The following is a 25452-nucleotide window of genomic DNA, read 5'->3' on the forward strand; positions in this document are numbered from 1 at the left end:
GTGTGTTCAAATTATTTACATAATTATTTACAGAATCATCTCGGTTGGAAAAGACCTTGAAGATCATCCAGTCCAACCATTGACCTAACACTGACAGTTCCCAACTACACCAGATCCCTCAGCGCTCTGTCGAATGATCACAATCTCTAGCACCATCGTCCAGAAAACACACAGCTTTTCCCACAACAGTGTTTACTGGAAGGCTCAGTCTGCAAAAGCACATGACATGATGGATATGTCTCAGCTCGGTGTGTCACTGTTGGGTGGGTACACTCACAGGGAGGACGAGATGTGTTTGCAGAGGGTCTGTTCACCTTTTGTTTCTCTAACCCAGATGCGAAGTCCCGGACCAAACTCTGCAGTGAGAAAATAATCATAGCTCTCTCAGTAGGACCACAGAGAGTCTTCATGAGTCCCCCTTCCCCACTGACGATGTTAGCATTCATTGTCATGATTGCAGTGTTTGAGAAATACCCATAGAGATCAGCCAATCATCTGGCCTATTCTGGATATTAGGAGCTTGTCCATTGATTTCTAGGGACTTTGGCTCCAGCTGTGTCCATGTGGCTTGAAAAACAGTGTGGCATACTGTCTATTGGACATTTTTAGTCAAGGGTGGAAAGAGAGGTGGGGGGGAAACAAATCAAAGGAAGAGGAAAATAACTCATCCATGTTGTAGTAGGGCTCATTCTTCTGCTTGTGTCTTTGTTTTCAGTTGTATTTTACATGCATTTAAAAAATAGTTAGCTCAATAGGTGAGGCTGGGAAGAAAGATGCCAAGACCTCTCATAGACTGGGGGATGCTGGGACAGTGACTGGAAATGGGGAGGGCACTGAAGGGGACAGGGGAGGAAGCCCACGCATTTACATCACGATTCTGGCACATTTTCCAAACGAAAACCTAAACCAGATCAAACACCAGGTAAAGAAAAACAAGAAGAAAAACAAGGAGGAGATGAAAGATAAGCAAATTACAGATTTTCTTTCAAATCCCGGGGATGGGAGAAAGAAGAGGGTGGAGAAAAAACGGAAATGCCTAAATGGGAACATGGGAAGGGTAAGACACCAATCTCGTGGCACTTCCCATTTCCCTTAAGTGTTTCATTCTCAGTGTCTCTGAGGTGTTCAAGTTTTTCTTGAAAATATATATATTTATATTACAGATGAAAAATGCCGTACCAACAAGAAGAAATAAAATAATAACAATGGTAAACAACCATAATGAAACAAAAACACAGACCTGAAAACATCAGAAAGAAACAGGGTGAGTCTCAGATTTCCCCTGTGGTGTTCGTCTGACTTCAGTAACAGTGCAGGATTACACCAGTTCACTTTGATATTTTTTTTAAAAAAAAAAAACAAAAACAAACAAACCACCAGCTTCTTCTTCCTTTCATGTGCGTGCGCATGTCCAGGCAGTATAGCCCATCACTCATAACCACTTCCCTCCAAGCCAGCTATTTGTCCTTAGACTCCTACCATCCAGCTGTGAGTACAAGGCATGACAATAGGGTCCATATTTTTTCTTTTGTGGCACTTTGTTTGTCAAAACCTTTGGTTTCTTCCTTTTTTTTTTTTTTTTTTTTAATTTTCCTTTTTTATGTACTTATAAAAAATATTGTGTATGTGTTGTTGTTGTAATTTTCTTACCACTGGCTCTGGTGGGACTTCCACCCCACTTTCACAGCCATAATCAATGGATCTGGAACATGCGCCGACATTACTAAATGGATCAACAAAACCATGGCAGAACCAACCAAACCCAAATCACCCCCAATGCGCAGGCCTCTTAAAAATGCTGAGATGTCCATAAGGTGCATGATGAGTCCATCAGCTCAGCAATCAAACAGAAAGCAAGCAAAATCAAAAGGAAATAACACACACGCGCACACAGATATACACACACACGCACGCACGCACAAAATAATAATAATTATAATCAAGAGAGAAATGTCTGGGGTTTTAAAACCAAGGCGTGTCCCTAAGTTTGCTGTTTCAATATGAATCTTGTGGTATTCTCCCCACAGACACATCCAGTTTTGGACTGCTGTTATTTAAATGGTGTTAGAAAGGCTTGCCTACGTGTGTATCTCCTTGGCTGAATGAAACCCGCTTGCTGACTAACTCCTGTTGGCACCACATCCCCCGTTAGATGCACTCACCATCCATCACTCTGAAGAGGTCCTGGTTTGTTAGCAAGAGGCATGAATAAAAGCAAATGCACTCATTCTGTAATCAATTTACACACCCTGTCTTTACCCCTTCCTCCCTCCAGGTGCAAAGTAGGTGCTCCAGGTTGCAGCGCTGAGGATGGTGTGAGATGAATGTGGGCTGATTCACCGTGGCATCAAGCCACTCCTCCATCTGCTAGTAAGCTCTGCTCATTTCTGGTGAGATGAATCCAGACACAGCTCTTGCCTCCATGGCGTACAAGACCCTGAGGGTCTCCCACTACGCTGAACCATGGTGTTACCCGGGCTGGCGGCTGTATGAACAGAATAGCCAAACGCAGAAGAGACACGGGAGCTCGCTCCTCTTCAGTTGGCCATGAAACAGGTTGAGATGTTGTTTTGGAGGAGCTGAGCGGAGGATAGGACAGGGTAATCACTCATAATTGTCCTGTTGGGACAGTGATCTCTGAAGGGATAGGAAGTGCAAAGAGAGAGCAAATCCTTCCCAGACAGCAACTGTGCCTTCAGCATGGCCTGTTGGTTCCAGAAATGGAGAAGAGGAAAGGCCAGGAGCTGGCACCAAAAGGCAGATGAGTTTACAGTGGTTCAGAGACCTTCAGAAGACATGCAGTTCGGCTGGGGGTATCTAGGTAGAAGAATATTTTGCAGTGTTTCATTTGGATTTCCTCCAAGATTTCCTTCCAAAACATGTGCTGACAATTCCTCTTAGGAGTGGCTTTGAAGGAAGGTTTTACCATCAGTCCTATGCACCACCTTGCTTCATGGCAAGCCCTTCAATATCCTTCATAACCTATGATGAAACAATAGCTTTGTTCCAGTTGAGGAAACAACATGGAAACAACTAACAGCTCTGAAAAAAAAAAAAAAACAAAACAACAAACCCTCTGGTTGTTTTTTTGAGGCCGAGCTCCTTGCCTGGAACAAAATGAGACTTTGTGGCTCTTGCTTTCCAGGCTGAGGTGGGAACGAGGGAGCTGCTGTGCTGTCCATTGCCAGAAGGAACAGAACCACCACCGTGATGCCACTGAGCAGAGAGAGTGTTTTTGCCGCAGTGCTACAACCAACAGGAAACAATGGGAAAGACGGAGGGGGACACAGGTCTCTTTGAAAAATAAGAATAACCATATGAAACACATGGGCAGGGGAGTGTTGGTCTCATCCTCCCCTCTTGACCCTTCCCCTGCCCCAAGAGAGCAGCTACACCGCCGTTTGCCCAGGCAGATAAGAGCCACAATGGTCTCACTCTGGATGGAGCTGTGGCATTTTTGGGGGAGCCTTGGGGTTCCTCTCCCAGTGGGTCACTATCAAGAGATAGAGTTGCAATGGCTCTGCAGGAGAGGATCTCGATTTGCTCCTGCCCTCCAGGATCCCTGCAAGGCAGGCTGCCTTCCCTTTGGGGAGACTTTTAGTAATACTGAGTTCATTTTCATGTCCACTCCAGAGGCTCTACAGCCCTTGGAGGGCAGTTAAAGCAGCATGACAGAAGTTACCTCCCAATTTCCCATCTGCAGAGTGATGATGTGATGTGGGGGGAGGGTTTGTGGGGTTTGTTTTGTGTGTAATAGTTTTTCTCTAGGGCAAAGGCAGAGGGGAAGCTGTGAAAAGGAGAGCTCCACCTGAAAGTCTTGATGTCCCCAGAGCCAAGATTCCTCTGCAGTCTTTTCTTTTAACCCCTGGGGCTTTGTCATTTTGTCCATAGACTTTGAAAGAGAAGGGAGAGGGGGAGAGAGAGAGAGAGGGAGAGAGAGATTGAGAGAGAGAGAGAGAGAGGAGCGCTGTTCAGGTGACTCTGCTTACAGCCGATCAAAACTTGCACTTGGTAAAGATGATGATCTTGAGTGAGGCACGACTTGGTTTATCCCTCCCAGGGTGTCCCTGGCAGGACAGTTCTCAGCTGTCTATGCTCATGAGGGTTATGACTTGTTCAAGTTTGTAGGCAAGTTTCTGTTTCCCAGCCTGGTCATCTTGATCAAGGGCTCCCAGAATCTGGAAAAGGAGAGAGAAAGAAGGGATAGGGATTTTATTTTTTTGGTTTTGCCCCAAAAGACTGTGTCCAGCATCTTATAGCAGCAGATGAGGGTTAACTTTCTCTACTGTAGGTCCCAGGTTTAGCTTAATTCATGCAGAGCAGGTCAGTCAGCCAGCAGGGAACTAGGCAGGCAGTTTGGGGTTGGCGTGACTAAATGCAGGACACTAGATTGCAACCAATCAGATAGATTCTTGGAAATCAGTTATTTAGTAGCTTTATTCATTACCTTGCCATGCCATTTGAGATGTCCTAAAGGGTCTCACCTGGTTTTCAACACACAGAACCATGCTGGTCATCTTTAAGTCCTGTGTCGTGCTTGTTGGACCATTCTTGGGTGCTTTAGGGTGTCTGTAATGGCGCTGGGCACACATGCTTAAACGACTTTTGGCCACATGTGATGCAGAGCTCACATAGGGCTCCTCTGTAGCAAGCTAACATCTGACTATCAACTAGTGAAACCCAGCTAGATCGGATTGATCCATAAGAGGAGACAAAAGTAACAGGGATCTGGATGGAAGAGTACTTGGGAGACCAATAATCCCAGACTTTCCCTTTCCAGAGCCCAGGCCTTGCTTTTCATTCCTTAAATCCATCATGCCCCTAGCCAAGATGAAGATAGTTATCTGTGACACTTGCTGGGCCCTGGGAATGGGTGGGCTGTCCCATGGTCCTGCAACTGCTTTTCTCCATCCAAGGCTCTTACCTCCTCACTGTACTTGCCAACGTAGGAGTAAATCTCTGAGAGCGCACTCATAGTGTTGAACTCGTTCATATGCATGCGAGACTGCTCAGCCAAGTATGCGTTCATGTCCTGGTCACTGATTGCTGGCATTTTGGCAATGTCTGAATAGTACCTGAAAGAGATAAATATAGATGTTTCTTGAGAGGAGAGAGCACAGAGTCAAGAGATGAAAGCCACCAACGATAAGGAGAAAGAACATACGTAGCACATTCAGGGTCTTCTGGTGCATCAATGATATACCTGGTATATACCTGATATATTTTAATAGTTTGTATTTGTTCAATGTTTAATAGTTTATAATGCCCTATGGTTTGTGGCGACAGGCTTCAACACTCCCATCCCCAGTCTGACTGGGGAAAACCTGATTTCTTTAGGAGTCAACGTTACTCCTCTTGAGCTCAAGAGGACTGGGGCTTTATCCATAGGATATGGACCCTGCAGAACCACTGCCCACAAGGCTTCATCATCAGAGCAATGTCTCTTTAAGGAAGTTGCTATTTTCAATGTCCTTCGTCCCCTGGGTAAGGCAGGTCTTGGAGGACAAGGTTTGCGGAAGGTAATCAGTCACTGTCACTCGCAGCTGTGCTCTGCTGTCAACTGGTTAATTAGACGCCATCATTTACATTTTTAATTTCTGCAATTTGACATTTTGTGCACAAGGAAAAAAAAAAAAAAAGAAAGAAAAAAAGCCCATAGCTGCAGCAATCCACAGTTTTATAATTAGGAGGCAGAGGGGACGGGGAACCAAAAGAGCTGACAGGTGTCCTGTAAACAGCATTGAGACACCTGCTGAGATGGAGGCTGTTTTCTACTGCAGAGAAATTGGACACTGAAGTGCTGTATGATAAGGATCCTTCAGTCAGACAAGTGGGAAAATACTCCCCATGACAGAGCAGGACAAGCAGCTGCTGAAGTCCCCTACGAAAGACAGCACGGTGCAAGAGCAGTGAGAGGAAACCCCTCCACACCAGAAGGCTCCAGATTTGCTCAGTCTGGGTTTGTGCCCGGCAGTCCCATCCTGATTTAATTGCAATGGGTTGGTCTCAGTTGCTATCCTGGTTTTGCGGAGTGGGGTTGATGTAACTCTTTGAAGGGAAAGACATAGGAGGCAGAGGTCCTTCTTCCAGCTCTGTGTGTAGTCTTCTAGCCTGACTGCTTCCAAAGCTAGACCCTGGCTTATCATAAACACTCATGCAAACCTCATTAACTTTACTGCAACATCCAGTATGCACAACGACATGGAGTCCTTATCATCTTGTACTGTGGGCTCAGGATCAGCCAAATATCCTAGTCTAACTCAGTCCAATGTTCTAAATATTGCCCACTCCCAGTACTCCACTGACGAGTGGTCTGAGCTTGATTTTGCTTTACACTCTGCCTAACCCCAATGGGACCTTAAGAGTCATCTATGAACAAGTAAAGCAGGCACGTAGAAATCCTGTGAGGACCTGTCCTGCAGAATTACCTCCAAGATAAGATGGTGAGCAGGATGAATAAATATTTCTAGACCTTTGCCACTCCCAGAAAAAACTCTAAAAGGTCTCAGCAGCAGCAGCTGGACAAAAATCAGACTTGTGCTGCACGGACTTCTGACAAGAGAAAGTGTCAGGAACTGGTGGCACCATGACAGTGCTATTGCAGGCTCGCCAGAGCACACTGCTGACCAGCAGTCCTATGGCCAAAAAGCAAGGTCTGCCAAATAAAACTCCGTCCGTGTGCAACCAGCACAGTTCATAGACTTGTGAAGAAAAACAGCCTGCAATGCAGTGAAATGCATTGATTTATGGTGCATAAGACGAGCCCATGGAGAAGAGCCCAGCTCCTCATGAATATTGCATAGGCACCCTCCTGCTGGGTGAAATGAAAAGTGAAGGGGATTACATCACAGCAAAAATAAATGAGGCCGGTGGAGGAAAGCAGAGGTACTGTATTGTATTTGCAAGTCTGGTTCTAACAACCAGTTGAAATGCTCCTTTTCCTCTCCGGTTCAGCTAGACATCACATGGTGGCAGGATAGTGGGTGTAGGGATAGAGTGCTTCCAAAAAGTGAAACACCGACACATGTATCGTCTGCTTCTCCAAGTTTGTCCTGTCTCCCTTTCACCTGCCAGCAGCTTTCTCCCAAGTCTGTGACTCACAAGGGTCTGAAAGCTCCCCAGTCCCTTTCCAGACTTGCAGAGATATTTTCCCAGCAGCTTAACACTCCCATGACTCATCTGAACAAGGAAAAGCAGCACGTAGTGCTCCTTGAAATGAAGTATGGGATGCAAAAAAACGAGTTTCAGGGCTTGGAGGCCTCTCCAGCCATGACAGACTCCCAAGCTGTGATCTTAGTGTTCTTGGGTCATGGACCCACCACCATGTCCTGCTCTCCCCCAGACTCAGCTCCCTGGCCATCACACACCTGAACAGTCGTTTCCCATTAAGACTATAAACCAAGATATTGTGGAAGTATGTTTTATGGGAAAAATAAAAGAAAAAGAAGGAAAAAAAACCCACAAAAAACAAACCCATGTACCAATAATCAAACCTAGCTGCTAGTACACGGAGAAGACATATAATGTTCTTCCATCAGAACTCTGCCGTGGCCGAATGACTTGTTTATACAGAAGTGTTTCTAATGAAGCCATCATTGCACTATCTAAAGAAAGGATGAATGTGTATATTAAAGCATCCTAGCAGGGAGATGACAACATCCCTGCTGAGTCTTTATTTACCTTCTATCTGAGCCCAGATCCTCAGAGGTACTTAGGGCCTCTCTGTCATTTGCATACCCCTAATGTCTTCAAACCCACTGTGATGCTGTCACCAAACCCCAGAGGTCCTCACATTTTCACTGCTGGCATTTGGAGGCTGCCTGCGTGCTGCTTCCCTTTGCCACGGCAGTCGACAGCTCTCACTTACACCATAGCTGAACTGTGAGGCAACGCAGAGGGGAGCGAGATGCTCTTTCACTGTGCTGCTCCCGTGAGCACCCTTAAGCTGAGGGCCACCAGACCTCCCCTAAGACATGGAGAGATCACTGACTCACACTTCCACAGCCCCAGAGGCCAGCAGGAGGTTGGGAAGACAAGAACAAGCCAGATTCCCTCTGAATGAGACAGAAAGGTAGCAAAGCAGCAAATCTAGCTTAGCCTGTCTCCAAAGGCTCAAGACAGTGAGTCCAAAGTGGAAAATGGTGACTACTTCATCAGATGTGCACTACTTGCTGGCCTGGTGCTGTAGACTTGCTACCTCCTCTGTACTCCCAGTTGTTTCTAGAAGATCCATAAATGCATATCTATGCCTTACGTGCTTGAGTTTCCCCTGAATCACAGGAGGAGCCCGAGTTCTTACCTCAAGGCTGTTCATTCTCTGATGTGTCAGAAAATGTGTTCATTAGACTTCAGAAGCAATAAAACCCCGGAGAAATTTGGGTAAATCCGTCACTCAGGCACATCAGCAACTCAGATGCAGGATGTGAGGATTACTATTAGACCATAGGAGGTGATTTCATAGGTATCATTAGCACAGCAACTCACCCCAGCGTGGCTTGAACAGGAGACCCCATGAGACCATCCACTGCCACTGTTGCATGGCGAAGGGTTAGGAATGCACCAGTATATAGTAGTGTTCCCTCTGACTCTCAAAAATAATTGTTCCTTTCACATCCTTCTCTTTCCCTGGGTTGTCTTTATTTTGTTTTGCTTGTTTTGTTTTGTTTTTCTAAGGAAAGCAATACAACGCTGACCTGGGAATACAACTTGCTCTCTGTTTAGTCAGGGGTAAATGTTCTTGCCTTCGGTACCAACCAGGAAAGTCTCCCTCGTGGAGCTGTTTCACAAGAATTACTGTGCCTGCTGCCACTCAGTAACTCATTAACTTATCAAAAGAGAAGGAAAAAAAAAAAAAATCTGTGTTGCCAGTGCTTCCTCTTCAGTGAAATTTTCCAGCACCGCGGCCGCAGTTTAGGCAGCTTAGCATGGAGCTAATTGTCTTCCAAAAGATCTTTTTGTCATGGCTGTTGTTGTGCCGTCTCTGGGTTGGGACTGCGCTCATTAATAATCATTTTAGCATATGAAAAGCTTGTAACGAATCCATGTGCTGCAGACGGCAGACGCAATTACAGCAATAACATAATTAGGGTTATGCAATAGCCGGCTGTATCCAGACCACTGAAGGAGGAAGAGATGCGTGGAAGGGATGTTGGGGGACCGCTACAGCAGAGAAGGGCTGAGGGAAAGCTTAGGCGCGACCTAGTGACCAGCTCTTTTATGGGATGAAGTGAAGCAATGCAAGGGCATGCTGCCAGTTCTTCTGTTGACACAGCATGGCAATTTTAGTTTCCTGTGAGGAATCTGAGCTGCAAAGTTTGCGTTTGTGCTGATTCAGCTACAGACAGCCATGAGGCTCTGTTAGCCCAGGCTGATATTATTTCAGAGAGAAGTTCAAAGCCAGGCTGTTGGACACTGATTGGACATTGTCGATAATAGCATGACAGCTAAGCAAAAGGTAGGGCTCCCCGAGTTAGCTGAAGACCTGTCAGCTCTTCCACAGATTTGCCTTGAAGAGCTTGAGGGAACAATTCTGTCTGTATATGCATCCCCTAGCTAGAGCAATGATTTCATTTTGCATGTGCACGGCTTTTCCTGATGCTTTTCATCTTGGAATAAATGGTAGAGAATGGGTGGGCAGCACTGAGTCAATGGCTTAAGAATGAATTGATGCACAGGTAGTTTTCTCTGGGAGAAGAAACTCTCCAAGCATCTCAGTGCAGAAGATGTGTGGGTCTGAGGCTGTGCTCTCTGCGGATAGACACATTTTCATCTTGCCTGCTGAAAACTGCACTATGTAGGAACAGCATGCTCCTGTGATGAGAAAACATCAGGAGGTTTTTGGAGACTAAAATTGAAGAAAGACAAGCCATCAGTCTTCAGATGCACCAAAAGCTGCAGCAGAGAGGCAGGGAATGGGCTGTACCCCCTGTCCCCGTGGGATGCAATGAGGTGGCGTGGGGTTTAATTACAGCCAGGGAGATTTTGACTGGCCATCAGGGAAAACACTCTGCTGGGAAGGACAGAGAAGCGCAGGGATGGATTGCCTGAGGAAAGCAGAGGCTCTGTCGTTGGAGGCCTTTAACAAAGGGGTAGACAAGCATTTGTCAGGAAGGCTTTAGACAGAGCTGATCCTGCCCTGAGGCAGGAGCTGGCTGGGTTGACCTCCTGAGGCCCCTTCCAGCACCGGTTATTATTATCTCTACTGACAACACCCCTCTAACGTGACCCTTGGTATGTTATATCTTGAGCCTTCTTTCTGGCAGAAAAAGGAGACACAGAAAACCACATTTTTAAAAGTAGAGCCAGGATTTGCACCTGTCATTTGATGCTCTCTTTCAAAGACCTTGGAGTCACCCCGGTGTTTCTTTAAAACCTCAATAACTTACAATGTTAGGGTGCACGCAGCTTATAATCTTTATTGTAATAAACTAGTCCAATTTGTCTTTCTTTCTAAAGCTTGCTGCAAAGTGGCCAACAGACATCACAAGCACTGCACTAGAGGAGACCATCTATTGACCAGAGAATCCTGAAACTACAGGCTGACAAGTTATGTAGGTTAGATCCTGAATGGGTACAGACTATCCATTTTGAGCACTCAAAACACACTCCCACAGCATTTTCCAACAAGCTTAAGACCTTGACATCTGAAGGCTAAACACCATGCAAAACATAATTGGTTCAGAAAAAGGAAATAGATAAATTCATGGACCCGGGACCTGGGTACCAACATTTAGGCCAGGTAGCATTTGTACACAGGTTAACATAATAAAGTGTAGATGTTATAACGCTGAATCCCATGGATCAGGTCACTTTAAAAGTCTTTTCATCCCATCACTTTAAAAGTCTTTTCATCCCAAACCTGGCAAATCTATTTTTAATAGTCTTCACTGGAAGACTCTCAAGGTGTTAAGAACACTTGCAATGTCTCCCTTGACTTTCAGCTTTTCTTTCAGGGGCTATTTTTAATGGACAATAAGCAGCCAAAAGGAGACCAAGTCCCTGCAGGGATGAGGAAAAAAAAAAAAAAAAAAGCAGCGGTTCCTCTCCTTGCAGCACTTCAGGTATTTTGGGCACCAGTGTGCAATGGAAAAACTCTTTGGCTTCTGCTTTTTTGTGCTCTGTCCCTTTTGAGTCTCCCACATCTCTGCCTCCATGCCAGGCTTTGGTAGGGAAACATCGTATTGATTGCGATGCAGGCAATTAAATGGTGTTAATGAAGTTCAAACAAGTGTTATCATAAGCTTGGCAGCATGGAGAGAAATGAAAGGTCAGCCACAGCCCTTTGTCATCTTTTCAGTGTGGTGATGAATGCTAATGAGACAGTCCCAATTAGAACAGGCTCCCCTTTGTATTGCTTGGGGATTGCATCAAATGCTCCCAAGTTCTCCAGATTTCTAGGCTCAAAGGGGACATTTGAAGTAAACTTGAAAAGATGCAGATCTGAAGCTGCTCTAATATAAATTCAGCAAAGCCTATGGAGTTTTACTAATAGAAGTCAGATGAGAATCTGGTCTACCGTTCCCATTCTTTTCCTCTTTTTTCAAAAGACTCATATAATGATAATTGAAAAGCCTCCACCTTGTTTTAGAACTGTAGTCTGACTCTTCATAGCTTCAACAAAAACCAAATAGCCTGTCCCCATTTTCTGAGTTAGTTCTCCTGTCTCAGTCAGGCCTCACCTTCCTCGGCAGGAAACCCAAGTTGTGGCTGCACCTAGATACTGTTTAGCCATGCGTTTCCACAGTGAAAGAGCCCTGGGCATGTAATTTGAATGCTGAAATTAATTTTCCCCAAAAGTCAGGATTTTTCAGTGGGATTGTTTCAACAGGCAGAGTCCACCTCTGCTTCCCGTAGCATTAAAAAGGGACTGTTGAAATCAAACTCCCAGTTGTTTACTATGTGGAGGTAGACCTTTGGTCAGGCCAGGATCTGTAGCTATTCCCTTCCCAACATACATTCACAATCTAAAGAGATGGAAAACTAATCTTGGAAGGATTGCAGGAGTGTACTTTTCACTCATGGCTGCTTCTTATGCCAAGTTCATTCCCTGATTTGAGGTTTGTGATTCCTAAAGGCACACTCCACACTGAGAAACCAGCAGTTGCAGAAGGATGGCCTGGAGTAACCCAGCTCAGCTACCCTTTCAACAGACCTTTTAAAAGTCAGGAGTCTGTCTTTACTCCAGAATGCCTTCAAGTTGGGTTACAATCTACCACTGCCTAATTGCCCTCTTAGAGTTTCTTCTTCATCAAAGAAGTTCATTCGATTTCAGGTTCTTCTGATTTACTCAACTGCTTCTTAAACTCCCCGACTGAAAATCTTTTTATCTTACAATTCGCTCTTTGAAGAAGTCTAGTGGTCTTGAAGGATGCCATCTCCAGCTGATGCTGACTATAGAAATAGCTCCAACCAGTACGGGAAGCCTTTGGATTTGGAATAACTGCCTCAAAGTACAGTTGCAGTATGGAGCAAAGGAATTCATTATCTCAAGGTAGAACTGAAATTATATTTTATTCATCCTTGATATGTTTTTTCTTTGATCTACCACAGCATCCAGGTGCCACTGCCTTGAGTCAGTGGAATAGACACACAAAAATACAAGCAGGGCAGAAGCTCTAACCATATTCCAAAACCCACAGCCTCCCCTTGGGCTTCAGTTCGAGTTGTCAGAGATCGGTGCAGATAACAACCCAGCACATGCTGGGCACAGAAATCCAGTGCTGTTTACTAGCAGCAGGAGGTGTTATGTACCTTGTTTGCAAACCCAGTTATTCGGGAAAACTTCCAGGGAAATGCAAAACCTATTGCTGAAGATCACTGGGCAACAGGATGTAGCTCCAAAAAGTTGTAAAGTGAAATCAATACTGCAAAACCAAAATGGAAACTGCAGCCTTCTGGTGTTGCATGAGGAAATACCCTGTTCTTCACCTATGTGCCTCAGCTGGTCTCTCAAATGTACCACCTCCAAAGCTGGAGACTAAAAGCACCACTGGAGTATGACACCTTTGGGTCACGGTTGGTGCAAACTTGATTTCTAAATGAATCTCTAACACCTCTTTCCCCCTCTACAGATCAATCCAGCAATCAACCTCAATACATACGAAGAAACTTGGACACAGCACCAGAAGTAGGTCATAATTAAGCAAGGTAGCTTGTAAGAGCCTTACAGGTTGCCTAGAAACGACATTTGCAGAAGTGTTTAACCACATCTAAAAATAATTGTCCAGACAAATCAGAGACTAATGGGAGCATTACTGTAAAAAATGTCACCTCGTGCCGACTAGGGGACAGAGCTCTTTGATCATCCGTGCTCTTCTTTCACAAAATGAGAGAAACCAGCCCCACCAAAGGAAAGTGGTTTACAGCACACTATGCCTACAGTAGCAGAGGTCTCTCATAACCTGCATGACATGGTATCAATTTTAGATAGTGCCTACGAAGTCATCCAGATAAATCATTGCTTAAAACCGCATGGCTTTGCACAGGAATGGACTGTAAGGTAAACCCATCTTTATATTTATAGAGGAGTAATCATTCTCCATCTGTGCAGTTCCCAAACCTGTCAATAACACCAAGCAAGCGTAGCGTATTGGAAAACAAAGCACAGATCAACTTCTGCAAGGCTTGCTCCAGAAGACAGGCTCCTACTGAATGGAGTGCAAGAGAGGCTATTTGCTTTGTCCTGTGGAAAATCGTAAAGAAACTGAAGCCCCTATATACTGCAGGAATAGTTGTCTTGGTTGTACTCCCTGTAGAGTAGTTTTGCCAGACACTGGCCTTCAGTGCAGTAGATTGATCAGTACAGATACAGGTCTTGAAGATGTGGATAAAATGATTGGAAAGACCTCTCACATTTTTGAAAACGCCTGCAGACCTTCAGTCACCAGCAATCTTATGGCATCTCATTCAAAGCACAGAAAAGCTACTGGACAGAGCACAGGAAAGTTACTGGCCTTGGAATCAGGGAAGATAATTGTATGACCCTTGGGATCTGGGCAGTGTGGGGTCTGTCACAACGATGCTGTGAACAGCAAACCTCTTCTGGGCTGTGTGGAAAGACTTGGAAGCCCGTGTACTTCACAGGGCTCAAACACATCACCTCCCCTTCCTTCCTCCCTCTATCGCTTCTCAACAGTTTCTCCTCAAGAGTAACAATGAAGCCAAACACCTTCCATTCACACTTCTAATTAAATTTCCATCTCTGCTTCAAGGCGCATGGGAATAAAAGGCTAACACGGAGCTTTCTACTTAGGCAATAACCAAAGAAGAAAAGCCAAGAAGCACCTACCAAAAGCAATACTGATGATGTCTCCTACCTCCACCCATGAAGCAGGGCCTCATTGTATCACTTGTTTAGGTTATTCCTATTTCTAGAGCTAAAACTCACCTTTCCACCCAGTTCTTGTAGCTGGGGATGTCCTTGGCGTAGAGAAGCTTGTTGGAGGGTGAGTCTTTGCCCAGACGGTGCTCTGAGGTTGAACAGGAGTCCATGAAAGTCTGAGCCACTACAGAGAGGCAGGCATCTGTGATGCTGTTCTTGTGGATGTCGAAGACAAACTGTGGGTTCTTGATCATGTTAACCCAGAACCGTAACGGCAGGCTGCAGGAGGGGCGGGAGGGGTGGAAAAAGGGAGTCGGTCAGTGCAAAGTTCATAGGCTCTGTTGCGTGAGGTTACAATGGTAAATGGCGGATTGGAATTGAAGATCGCGATGTGGAGATAAGGATTCTGGGACAAGCTTTGATATACAATAAATTCCTCTCCTACAGGAGTCTAGGGATGGCAGTGGAGTCATCTCGGGGATGGCTTTTATCCCTGTTATCCTTACAAGCCAGATTTTGTCAGCCTTAATGTCAATACCATCTTACTGAAGTTGCACATAATTAATGGGAGCATAATTGAAGTGATGAAAGTGTCTCCTATCTTCTCTACGCTAAGTTGCAATGTAAAGTTGCACCTGTTGGCTGCCTCATCAGACAAGGATAGGCATTGCATCCGCAAAATTACGGTGAACATTTGTCACGGAGGGACTTGGCTTTTAGCCTTCATAGCAGCCCCATGGGAAGAGAGGTATGTAGAGCTCCCAGGTCGAGATTAGGATTGCTAACAGGATTCAGCGTGTGATGTGGACACCGTGTATGCAGCTCAAGCCCAAGCCCACATATGATCCCAGCACATCGGGCATGAAGATGTCCTTACATGACAGGGAAAAACCTGTCGCCTCAAGGGAAAAAAGGAAGGGGGAAACAAGTATTGCAACCTTTGAAATGAAAATAGATCTGCCCTAACCACGGAAATGTTATTCCAACTGCAATTGAAAGCCCTTTTTCCCCCTCCTTTTTCTCAAAAGAGCAGTTCATTTGTGTGAGATGCCCTGAGGTATCTACCTCCAGCCTTTGCCTCAAGCCTTTTTCTCAAGGCAAATGCATTCATATGATCGTGGCCTAGCAGCTGAGATGTCTCACTGATCACAGAGTCAAACTCGTGTCTCTCTGTCAGGGAGACTGCTAAGTCTACCTTCAGTGTCTGCACCTTCCCAAGAGGAGGTTATTCTTCAGCTTAACAAATTCACCTGATATTCAGGCTAAACTCCCCAGTTCCTCAGTTCCTTCCATTTACTCATGACTCTCATGTGTTCACAGCACCATAAAAAATTCATCTCTAAGTCCGATGTATTTTGGGTAACAGCAGGAAGTCTAGCATGTCCTGGCAGAGGGATGACACCAAATTTTCCTAAACAACGGTGTGTTCTCCTGAACCAGCTAAATCACTGAAGAAATGTGAGGAAAGCCCCACACAGGTGATCCTGTCAGCCAAGTTCAGGAGAAGTGGGAGATGCTGGCAACGAGACCTGATGGAGCTGTGATGGGTAAACATTTTAGGCTGAGAAAGGAGGTTCATCTGTTGGGGGACGAGGTGGATGAGTGAACCGTGTAGAACTTCTTCTGCAGGTGTTTGGATGGTAAACACAGCCACAGTGAGGACAGGCAGAGTGCATGTATGTGTGCCTGAGTGTGTGTACGAGTGCGGGGAGGGGCTGGGGAGATGATGTCCCTAGCTGGGAATAATGAAGCCCGTGATGTGACTATGAGTTAATTTAATCTGATTGAACAGATTTCTTCATACTGCCCCTTTTCCCACATACACACACACACACTGCCTTCCCCCCTCCCCCTTAAATAAACCTCCTGCTCATTTAGTCTGAGTGGCTGCAATCAGCCTTAGATTAGTGCCGCAGATAATGTTAATAATATGCTAATGTTTCATTAGTTGAAAGCCTCTTTGGTGCATGGGGTTTCTTTTTTTATGTCACTGCGCTGTGACGATCTGCCATCAGCGTGGCTGGTAAAAGGAAAAAATGCATGAGCTGGGAGCCCCATGGCTCTCCTCTGCTGTTCCTTTTATAGTCCCTGTATTTGCACAGGAGAAGGGGAGGGAGCAATTCCCCAGGGGACTCTTTCCAACAGGGAGACTCAGCGGAGAGGAGCCGCAGAGATCTTTTCTCTCCACCCATCCTGGCTTTTCCCCGCTGTCCCACTACACGTACAAAAAGGGGCTCCTGCCAGGCAGCTGGAGCAGGGGGCTGATATCAGGCTTTGTCACTTGCTCCAAAAGAGACGCACATCCAGCTCCAGACCCTTCAAGTGTTTACTACCATGAGATGCTCTCCTGGTCTCCAGCTACCAGCCCAGGAGAGTACAGGTCTCCTGTGGGTGCTGCACATCCCCTGCAGATCTCTGTGATACCTGAAAATAGCTCAGACGGTACTAGATGCCTATGTGTGGGCAAAGAAATGGAGCTCTAGACCTCCTCTGACTGTAGTGGGAATTCAAACCCAGTCTAGATGAAGACAGTGGTGCTGAATCCTCTCCTATACCTCCCTAGATATTCCTATACGCCTAGGCACTGCAGCAGTTAAACACTTCACTATTCTTCCTCATGAGGCCTCTCAGAGATACTGCCATCCCCATGTAATCCAGGGCAAAGTGGGACCTGTTTAGCCAAAGCACTCCATCCTTGAAATCATCCTGTAGAATCTGGGATCTTCTGACTTCCCCAATTCCTTGGGAAGACTGATCCTGGTTCTCTGAACACCATGCCAGGCTCCCCAGCTTTCCCAGCAGCCAGATCCCAAACCACATGTTTCTCTACTCTCCTTCCAGTCCAGGACCCGTTGCTGGACTGTACTGGAGTGTCTCACTCACCAATTGCTCTTCCAGGTGTGCCGCACGTGGGGGTCATGGATGTTGTGCTTGTCAGCCTGCTCATCCAGGAAGTCAAACATGTATTTGATAGCCAGGGGAAGTGCACTGCCACGGTGAGCAGTGCTGAAGATGGTCTCAAAGAGGTCGTCTACAAATTTCTGGAGGGTGCCCTGTTGGGAGAATGAAGGAAAGAAGAACGTGAGATACCAAGGTGGGGAGAGGACGTTGAATTTCAGTAACCCACTGAAAACAGAGTATGTCTGTGGATCAGGCCCAGAAAGTTTGACTGAAAAGTGGGAGCCGTCTAATATCTGCTAAATGTGACATGAGTTGGAAATTCCACTAGAGATATCTTTAAGCAGGCATGTGCATCTTCACGATATCTGCCTCATCTAGTCAGTAGACAGACGTAGCAGTTCAGGATACTGCTTGTCCTCTCTGTTGGTAGCACTCCCTGCCAGGAAGGGTGGCTGAGCTGTGGTGGGATACCTTGCCCCATCTCAGGTATGTGGTGATGTGTTTCCACTGAGATTCCTCTCCTCTGCAGCCTATCCCCAACTGCTTTAGTGCACGCGTGAGACAAAAACTAGCCATTTGCTATGCTGGCTTCCATCCAGGGCCAATTCTTAAGCTGGGACTAGATGACTGTAGAGCAGAGCAGAAAGTGTCATTGAGACAAATGGGATAAGAGTAGTTGGAGAGAGATGGCTGTTTTATATGTGTGAGTAGTATAACAAATAACACAAACTTCACCTCAACCTCCAAGAGGCCTCCTCATTTTTTACTACCCAATGACATGGGACTGAGGCAAACCCTGGGAGCAACGCAGGGATGTGTCAGATACTGCTTTGCAGACCTCAGTAACGTCCACTGCAGAGACTACAGAAGTCTTCTTATGCTCCTCTGGGAGGAGAATCCCAGATCCTGTGCTTGGAGACCCACCCTGGACAAACCAGTTGACCTTTATCAAGAAGGCAAGGAGCTGGAATATCAGAGGGCAACCAGACTCAAGAGAGGGGGCAGTTGAGAAGCTGTGATAACCAAACGATCTGCAGGCTGGGTTTTGGGGGGAACCAGGCAAGGCACGTTTTCCCTGCTGGATGGGAAGCTATAGCCCACATGTGAACCTCTGCTCTGCCACTGGAGCTTCATAGGAATTTATATGTGAACAAACCATATGGCTGCTGAAATAACATCAAGCAATCAAATCTCCAGCAAACGTTTCCTGATATAGAAAATTTCCTCTTCTGAAAAATAAAACCCTCCCCTTTCTCTGCAGACCCAGGAAAGAATTTCTCCTTACTCGAAATGAAGCACCAGGTTCCACCAGAGTGGCTCAAGTTTACATAGTGCTAACAAATACTTAATTAGAAATCTGGTGTCTCTTGCTGATTCACCACTTGATTTATTCTTTGGGAAACAGAGGTACCTTTTGCTTGTGTGAACTCCTACTGGGTGAATAAAGCCCTGCAGCGTGTCTGACTCAGAAAGGACCCCCGAGGGGAAATCTTGTTGGTCTGACATGGCAGATCTGCCCTCAGGTTCAGTTTCTGAAGGGAATTAGTTCTCTACATGCTCACCCACACAAACACAAAGAAAACCTCTGAGGCTTTTAGGCAAGGGACTCTAGGTCTCAGAGGTCAGGGATTTACCAGAATAAAAATTGTCAGTTTAACTAAGTATTCCCTGGGATTGCATTACCAGCAATTGCTCTCTCCCTGCTCCCTCCCTCAAATGGTCATGATGAGAAAAGAAAATTGCTCAGCCCAAGAGGGGAAACAATAAACCCCCAGCCTTTCTACTCTTTCTGTTGCTGTGCAAGTTATGCAGCTGCTTTCCTGCCGTCAAAAAAAAAAAAAAAAAAAAAAAAAAAAAAAAAGCCCCAAGTGTTGAGTTTGTGATCCGGAACAGAAAGCAAAAGCGAATCAGTGGTGGGGTAGGGGCCGTATCCCCAGACAGCGTAAATCAGCACCAGTCCAACGCTTGATGGTTTACACCAGCTGGGGCCTGAGCCCTGGGGAGTATTATTTTCTTTTTACATTGTGTGATCCATAAAAGCAGCTTGATGCCAGGGAGCTGGGCATGTACCAGGGGCTAAAGAAAAAGCCACTTTATCTTCAAATCCCACTGCAACGTAGACAGTCTGAGTGAGGCTGCAGGGAGAGTCAGACATCAGAGGCAAAATGAGCTGAGGAACAAATGTGCAGGTAAAGCTGTATAGGAGGACTTAAAGCATGTGATGGAGGCCTGTCTGATGGGCAAACTCAGCCGGCGTTTGCATGAACACATGAAAATGTGCCTGTTAACACTCTGACAAGAAAGGGTAATAGTTAAAATTTCAGAAAAGGGAGGAAGATTGAGCTGTATGATGGCTGCTTGGTTTAACCCTGCTCAGAATGGGGTGAGATAACACCTGAGTCACAGCTATCTTGCAGTTTCCACTTCTGGGATGCACTGAGATAACTCTCATGTCAGAGAGGTTCAGGCACAGCGATGCTCTGCGCTGCAAGGGGAAAGCAGAACTGCACAGGGAGCTTGTGTCTGATTGTACTGCCGCCTTCCCCACCTGCCCTGCTCCCTGCCGGGGTGCAAAAGAAGATCATTGCAGCCTCTTCATTAATGTAGGCTTCTCCAAAGAGACAATCATCCACAGAGTGGAAGGGCAAACAGATGTAAACTCAGAAAACTTCTTTTGCCCACGCTCCTGCAGAGCCTTTAGAGGTGAGTTAGGTGGAGGGTAGTCTTGGTCAGAGATGAAAGAAGTTGAAAGGTCTGATATCTTTTGTCAACCCCAGAGCAAGCCAGCTGCAGCAAGCGCTGGCCATCCCCTTCTCAGGGAAGGGACAGCATGCTGGTGAGTGACAGTGAGTTCTTTCTGTGCAGAAAATGGAAATTAAGCCACTTTCTGTGGCTGTCCCAGAGCCAAAGCCCACTGCAGTAAGTTTTAGACCTGTCAGCTTGAGTGATCTCCACTCTGCAAGTGTCCTCATGGTGCTGCATTCCCAATTACATTAAACACTCACTAACAGCCCTACTACAGTTTTGCAGGGTCTGGCAGGCACCCATGTAGGACGCTGGTTTCCAGCATTTTGGGGAATATGGATTGAGAAGGTGGGATCTTACCAGCTTCCCAGTAAAGTCTTTGCCCTCTCTGCAGAGCCCTGCCGTGGGCCAGATATGATGTGCGAGATGTGTCTAGAGATTCAGTTCAGGATGTCTCTGCTCTGCTCCCCCCCAGTCTGTATTTTCTCTTTGGAAACCCTGAGCTTTCCATGTCTCAGTGGGTATGAGCATCTTACTCTTCTTGATTCCCTTGGAGTTGGCCACTTATTAGCTTCATCATGGTCAACTGAAATCCCTGACAAGTCATCAGCACAAGAGTCTTTATGGGTCCAGGGGAAAGGTGAAGAAGGACTTGTAGCACAAAACTCAGGGTTTTGTAGCATAGCAGCTCATTTCAGACTGTAAAGCATGACACATCCTTGGAACCTTATCTGAGCACATTTACTCCCTGGCTCTTCATCTGATCAATTCTGGTACAAACTACAAGCCAGTATAATCAATAACCCCAGCGCCTACCCCTGCATTGACTCTCCACCAGTCTCATGGCCCTGGGTTCATTACTCCTCATTGCTCTCCAATGTCCTTTTCCTGACTCTGCTTTCTAAGTTCAAGCTCCTTCCCTACATACTTTGAGCACTCCTCTTGCTCTATTTTCCTTCTGCTCTTCTTTCCTTACCCTGCTTCAGCATCCTTTGAGCAGCCTCTCATTTCTTGTAGGCAAGAAGCTCCACTTCAGCCTTAAAAAAAAAAAAATAAATTCTCACCCTCTTCCCTTCCCCCACCATGTACCTTGGTGGCAAGTAGTCTTGTCAAGTAGATCTCAGAAACCATCTTGCTGCCCCGGTCACCCTCTTTTTGGTCACCATGTTCATGGTTCTTCACCAAGTGCCACATCTTGACTCCGCTCTCAAGGTCAGGGGTGATCATGGGTGTGCGGGAACGGAGGCTGTCTGGGCTGCCTGTGTAACGGATCATGTTTTCTGCAAAGAGAGGTGCATGTGTCTCAGCCCTAGTAACACTTGGATTGGGGTTAACAGGTTTCACGGGGGAAATATGCTAATGACATGCCAGCTAATAGAAGTATTTAATCAGTTCGGTAGCAGGTACCTCTCCCATTCAGTATATGGAGTGGATGCTCATACAGATTCTGGTGTGGGGCTGAGACAATCACAGCTGGTGAGTCCACTCTAGAGAGACGTTAGTTTGGTCTCCAAAGAAGGAAGGATGTCGCAGTACTGAAATGTCCCTGCTCTCACAAGCTCTGTATTTCCATATTAGTATTAAATATCTTTCCATCAACCAATTCATAACATTAGGCAACACAGGTATATCTTCTGGTGGAATGACGATGTGAGACAGAGAAGCCCACAAAGCAGCTATATGGACCAGGAGGCCTTATCAATGTAGTATTATCTTATGTCTGAGTGATTTTCTCAGCAAAGACAAGGGATGTCAGCCAAGCCAGACACAATGTCAGTGTCTATACCAGGGGTTCTCAACCTTTCCTTCACCACAGGCCCCTTTTAAATACCTTTTGTGGCCACGGACCACCAAGACTTAACCCAAGATTTAAAGCTCTAGAATGCACCAAATATTTAATTCCATTTCCTCGTGAAGGGTCTTCAAATTGGGAGAGAAGGGGAAATAAGTTAATCTGTTAAGGCACAAACTCCTATTGTATCTTTATTGCAAAGTTTCCATATGAATTTAAAACAACAGCATCAACACTCTTCTTGCTCAGTTGGCCCGTTTTATGGTATTTTAACATGCTAATTCTGAAATTGATGCCAAATTTTACATTAAAATTTGATGAAAAGCTTTTACAATTCTTCTCACCTCCCCCCTTGTTTGTCTGTGTTCAGTCACCCTATATTTTTGTTTACGGGTCCAGGGCCACCACTTGGAGGAACAGACTTCAGCCCTGTTGCAGCCCTAAAGAGGGCCATTGGGTAAGGAAAATGACTTTAAGAGAAAAACCACTTAGTTAAAGTGGGTCCCAGCAACCATACTAGCACTAAATATACCACCGTGTCAGGACAGGCATGGGGGGGGGTCTTGAGTATGAGAGGACCATTGAGGGGAGGGGGCTGTGGGAAAAGAAGGTGCCTTTGGTGATGACACTGAGGCCCCCCAGGGGTCTGTAGACCACAGGTTGAGAATCACTGGCCCACACTGTTAAATTAAATGAGGCTCAAACACTTTCAGTTAGCCGTGCTCTTTGCCTCTTATCATGTTCCCTGGCAAAAAGCTTTGGCCTGGGACAACTAGCAGTGTCACAGTGTCAGATACTGCCTAGGAGTGGTTCAGGGGATAGTACCAGCTACTCGTGGTAACCACTATGGTTAAGTACAACTTGTTTTACCCATATGGATGTTAGCCATACCATGCCACACTGCTTGACATTATGGCCAAAGAACAGGCTGTGGCCTTCGCACATAGTAATATTGATGTAGCAAACATGATGTAGCAAACCTCTTGTCTAGTTCTTCATTCCCAGACTCAGGAGAAGCTGCCTTCCCTCCTCCTTTGGCATCAAAGCAATCTAGTAATTCCTGCCCAGCCATCCTCTTCACGTCCTTCTCCAAAATCTTGTTTTGACAGAAAGTAAACCAGAACGCCAGGTGGGCTCACCCATATTTCCTCTCCTAGGGCACCTTTAGTCTCCAAATTTTACCTCCTTTTGCCTCTGAGTGATGGCATGAGGCATACCCCCCTCCCTGACCTTCCAGCAATGGTGCAGATAGTATTTTCCAACCATAATTAACAGAAGTGTGTTGCACCTTTCTGTAGTAAGATCTGAATCAGCCTCATTAATGCATTACCAATCTTTACATATTAATTATCAGACCAAATACACTTTTTCTCTCTGGATGCTGTTTTCTTAATTGCAATTAACAATCACTTCTGACCCACCACATCTTCTCCTCCCCCTGCATTCTTCCCCACTCCCTTCTGAAAAAAATCAAATGGCAAAAGAATTAAAGAAATCCAACAGAAATTACCCCCCCTCTAGTCTTCCTTTTCAAAGGTCACTGTGTCTTTCAGTAATTGCAACAACATGGCAAAGCGGATGAATTTTAATAAGGTCTGGTGGATTGCTTATGTCCTTGGAGAAAGAGGAAGGGGGATCCTCTGGACACTGAGTAACTGTACTTTCCCTCGAGCTAAAGGGAGTAAGAAGGATTGGAGATGCTTTCTTAAATTAAAAAAATAATAATAAACTGATATGACAGCTGCATGCAGGTTGGAGGGTGGTTTTGCAGCACTCTGGTTGCACATTAGAGATGTTTTGCTTTGCTGGCCAGTATCACCATAATGAGACACATCCTGGGCTGCAGTTCTAGCACAGGGGAGAAAGGTGCGTGATGGTGTGAGTGAGACTCAGGAGGTCTCTGTTTGTCTCTCCAGAAGAATTTCCACCTGGTATCTATTTCACAGCTATCTCATTCTCAGGTGTCTCATGGGTAAAGTGGGAACAACAATCCACTGCCTTGAGATACAGTGATGTAAAAGCTCAGTTAGCTATTTTCATTATTATTCCAGGTGCAGATTCCCTCGGGATAATAAGATAGCTGGGTGGGACACACATCATCCACACTGAGATGTAACTGGAGACAGGCTATGCCCTATGTAGATTGAGACTCCTCATCTGTGCAACAGATTTGTCTTCACAACAGACCATACTCCAAGGATTTTGCCCACTAGAACGACTGAGCCCATGCAGCATGCAGCGCTTCTCCCCGTGTAAACTCTAAGACTAAGATTCAGTGATCTAAAATGTAGGCAGGTAATTATATAGGCTCCTCCTTTCATTAATGAGGGAGGAGAAGTACTTCCCAAGAGCAATCCAACCACTTGGATCAACAGCTTGGACCAGATGCTAAAGTTTTAGATGGCTAAATCCTCTCCTCTTGCCAGCACTCAAGCAATCTTACCAACTAGTCATTTGCCTATCCTTCTCTCTGCTGGTGCTCAGTGTCTTGTAACCACTGTGACATCTGAGATCTCTTCTCCAGTGCTCTCTCAATCCCCATCAGCACACACATCCTTACCGTACTTGCTGGCTGACGTCCGGGAGACTGTGGAGTTGTTGACTGCATTGTAGGCAGTGACTTGCTTGGAGACTAAAGCTACCACAGATCCATCTGGCACCTGTAGAGAAAAAGGTACTTTGTCAATAATCTTCTGAAAACTGGCTGAGGAGTATGCCAATGACAGCAGAAATTCAAACAGCGGAGCCATAAACCGGTCTCACTGTCGTCAGGACAGTAGCTTTGGCCCAAAGCTACAGATGTCTTCTTCAGTGGGTCTATTAACAAAAAATGGACAAAATCTCCTCTCACACCGCTGGAAGCCTGCACATGGGCAATAGGACAACTAATGACACAGCAGACTCTGCTCCATTCAGGTCCTGATTCAAAGCCCAGTGAAGACAACGTGAGCCTTTGCATTAACCTCAGTGAAGTTGACAGTAGGTTCTTCACAAGGACGCTTGTATGTGGATGAGGAGAATAAAATCATCTGAGCTATTTCAGACATCAAAGATGGGATGTCGCACAAGGATTCCTGTGTCAGAAGGTCTTAGACAGGGGAAAGCAGCAGATTTGGAGTAGCTGTGCTCCAGGATGTCACGGGATGCTGTTTCAACAGACAACAGAGCTTTCTGAAATGAGCCAGACTTTCCATTTCTACAGCTAGGTGATTCATGTGGGTCCTGTATCAGAAATGTTAACAAGCTAGTGGCTCTGAGGAGCCATATCAGGAATATCTGTGATAAATAAGACATCATAAAAAGGAGACGGGTGAAAAAAAAAAATGCTTAACAACGTCTAACTCTTGTCTGTGTAATAATAATAATTAGCACTTGCATAGAGTTTTTCATCTTCAAAGTACTGCAGAGGCTAATTAAATAGCCCCTCAGCAATCATGGAAGGCAATTATTGGCTCTTTGTAGTTTTAGCCCCATGTTACAGATGGGGAAACTGAGGCAACAGGAATACCAGTGTCTGTCCCAGCATGCTCTGTGTCTGCCCTCAGGATAGCCAGGGAAAATGATGTAGAGTTTGACACCCCGGCAGCTGAGACCTGTTCTGCCCCAGCTCATGCATATAGCCAGGAACTCTGCCTGAAGCAAACAACTGGAAAAAGCACAGAGAAAAAAAAAAAAAAAAAAAAAAAAAAAAAAA

The 25452-nt window shown here is 45.6% G+C and overlaps 1 protein-coding gene across 1 annotated transcript in view; it reads right to left on the reverse strand.

The window, feature by feature from the left end:
- Nucleotides 1–1351: 1351 nt before the first annotated feature.
- The window catches only part of PLXNA4 (plexin A4), a 454909-nt gene continuing 430808 nt past the window's right edge, over nt 1352–25452 (reverse strand). Inside the window, exons 27-32 of the mRNA XM_026862957.1 lie at nt 24319–24418; nt 21056–21246; nt 17204–17373; nt 14387–14599; nt 4925–5075; nt 1352–4178 (exon numbers count right to left, since the gene is read on the reverse strand). Coding sequence (XP_026718758.1) covers nt 4083–4178; nt 4925–5075; nt 14387–14599; nt 17204–17373; nt 21056–21246; nt 24319–24418 — 921 coding nt within the window. The 3' untranslated portion in view covers nt 1352–4082. The remainder of the gene's footprint in view (nt 4179–4924; nt 5076–14386; nt 14600–17203; nt 17374–21055; nt 21247–24318; nt 24419–25452) is intronic.

Source organism: Athene cunicularia (genome assembly GCF_003259725.1).
Source record: "Athene cunicularia isolate RWA chromosome 1 unlocalized genomic scaffold, athCun1 chr1_part2, whole genome shotgun sequence".
Lineage (NCBI taxonomy): Eukaryota > Metazoa > Chordata > Aves > Strigiformes > Strigidae > Athene > Athene cunicularia.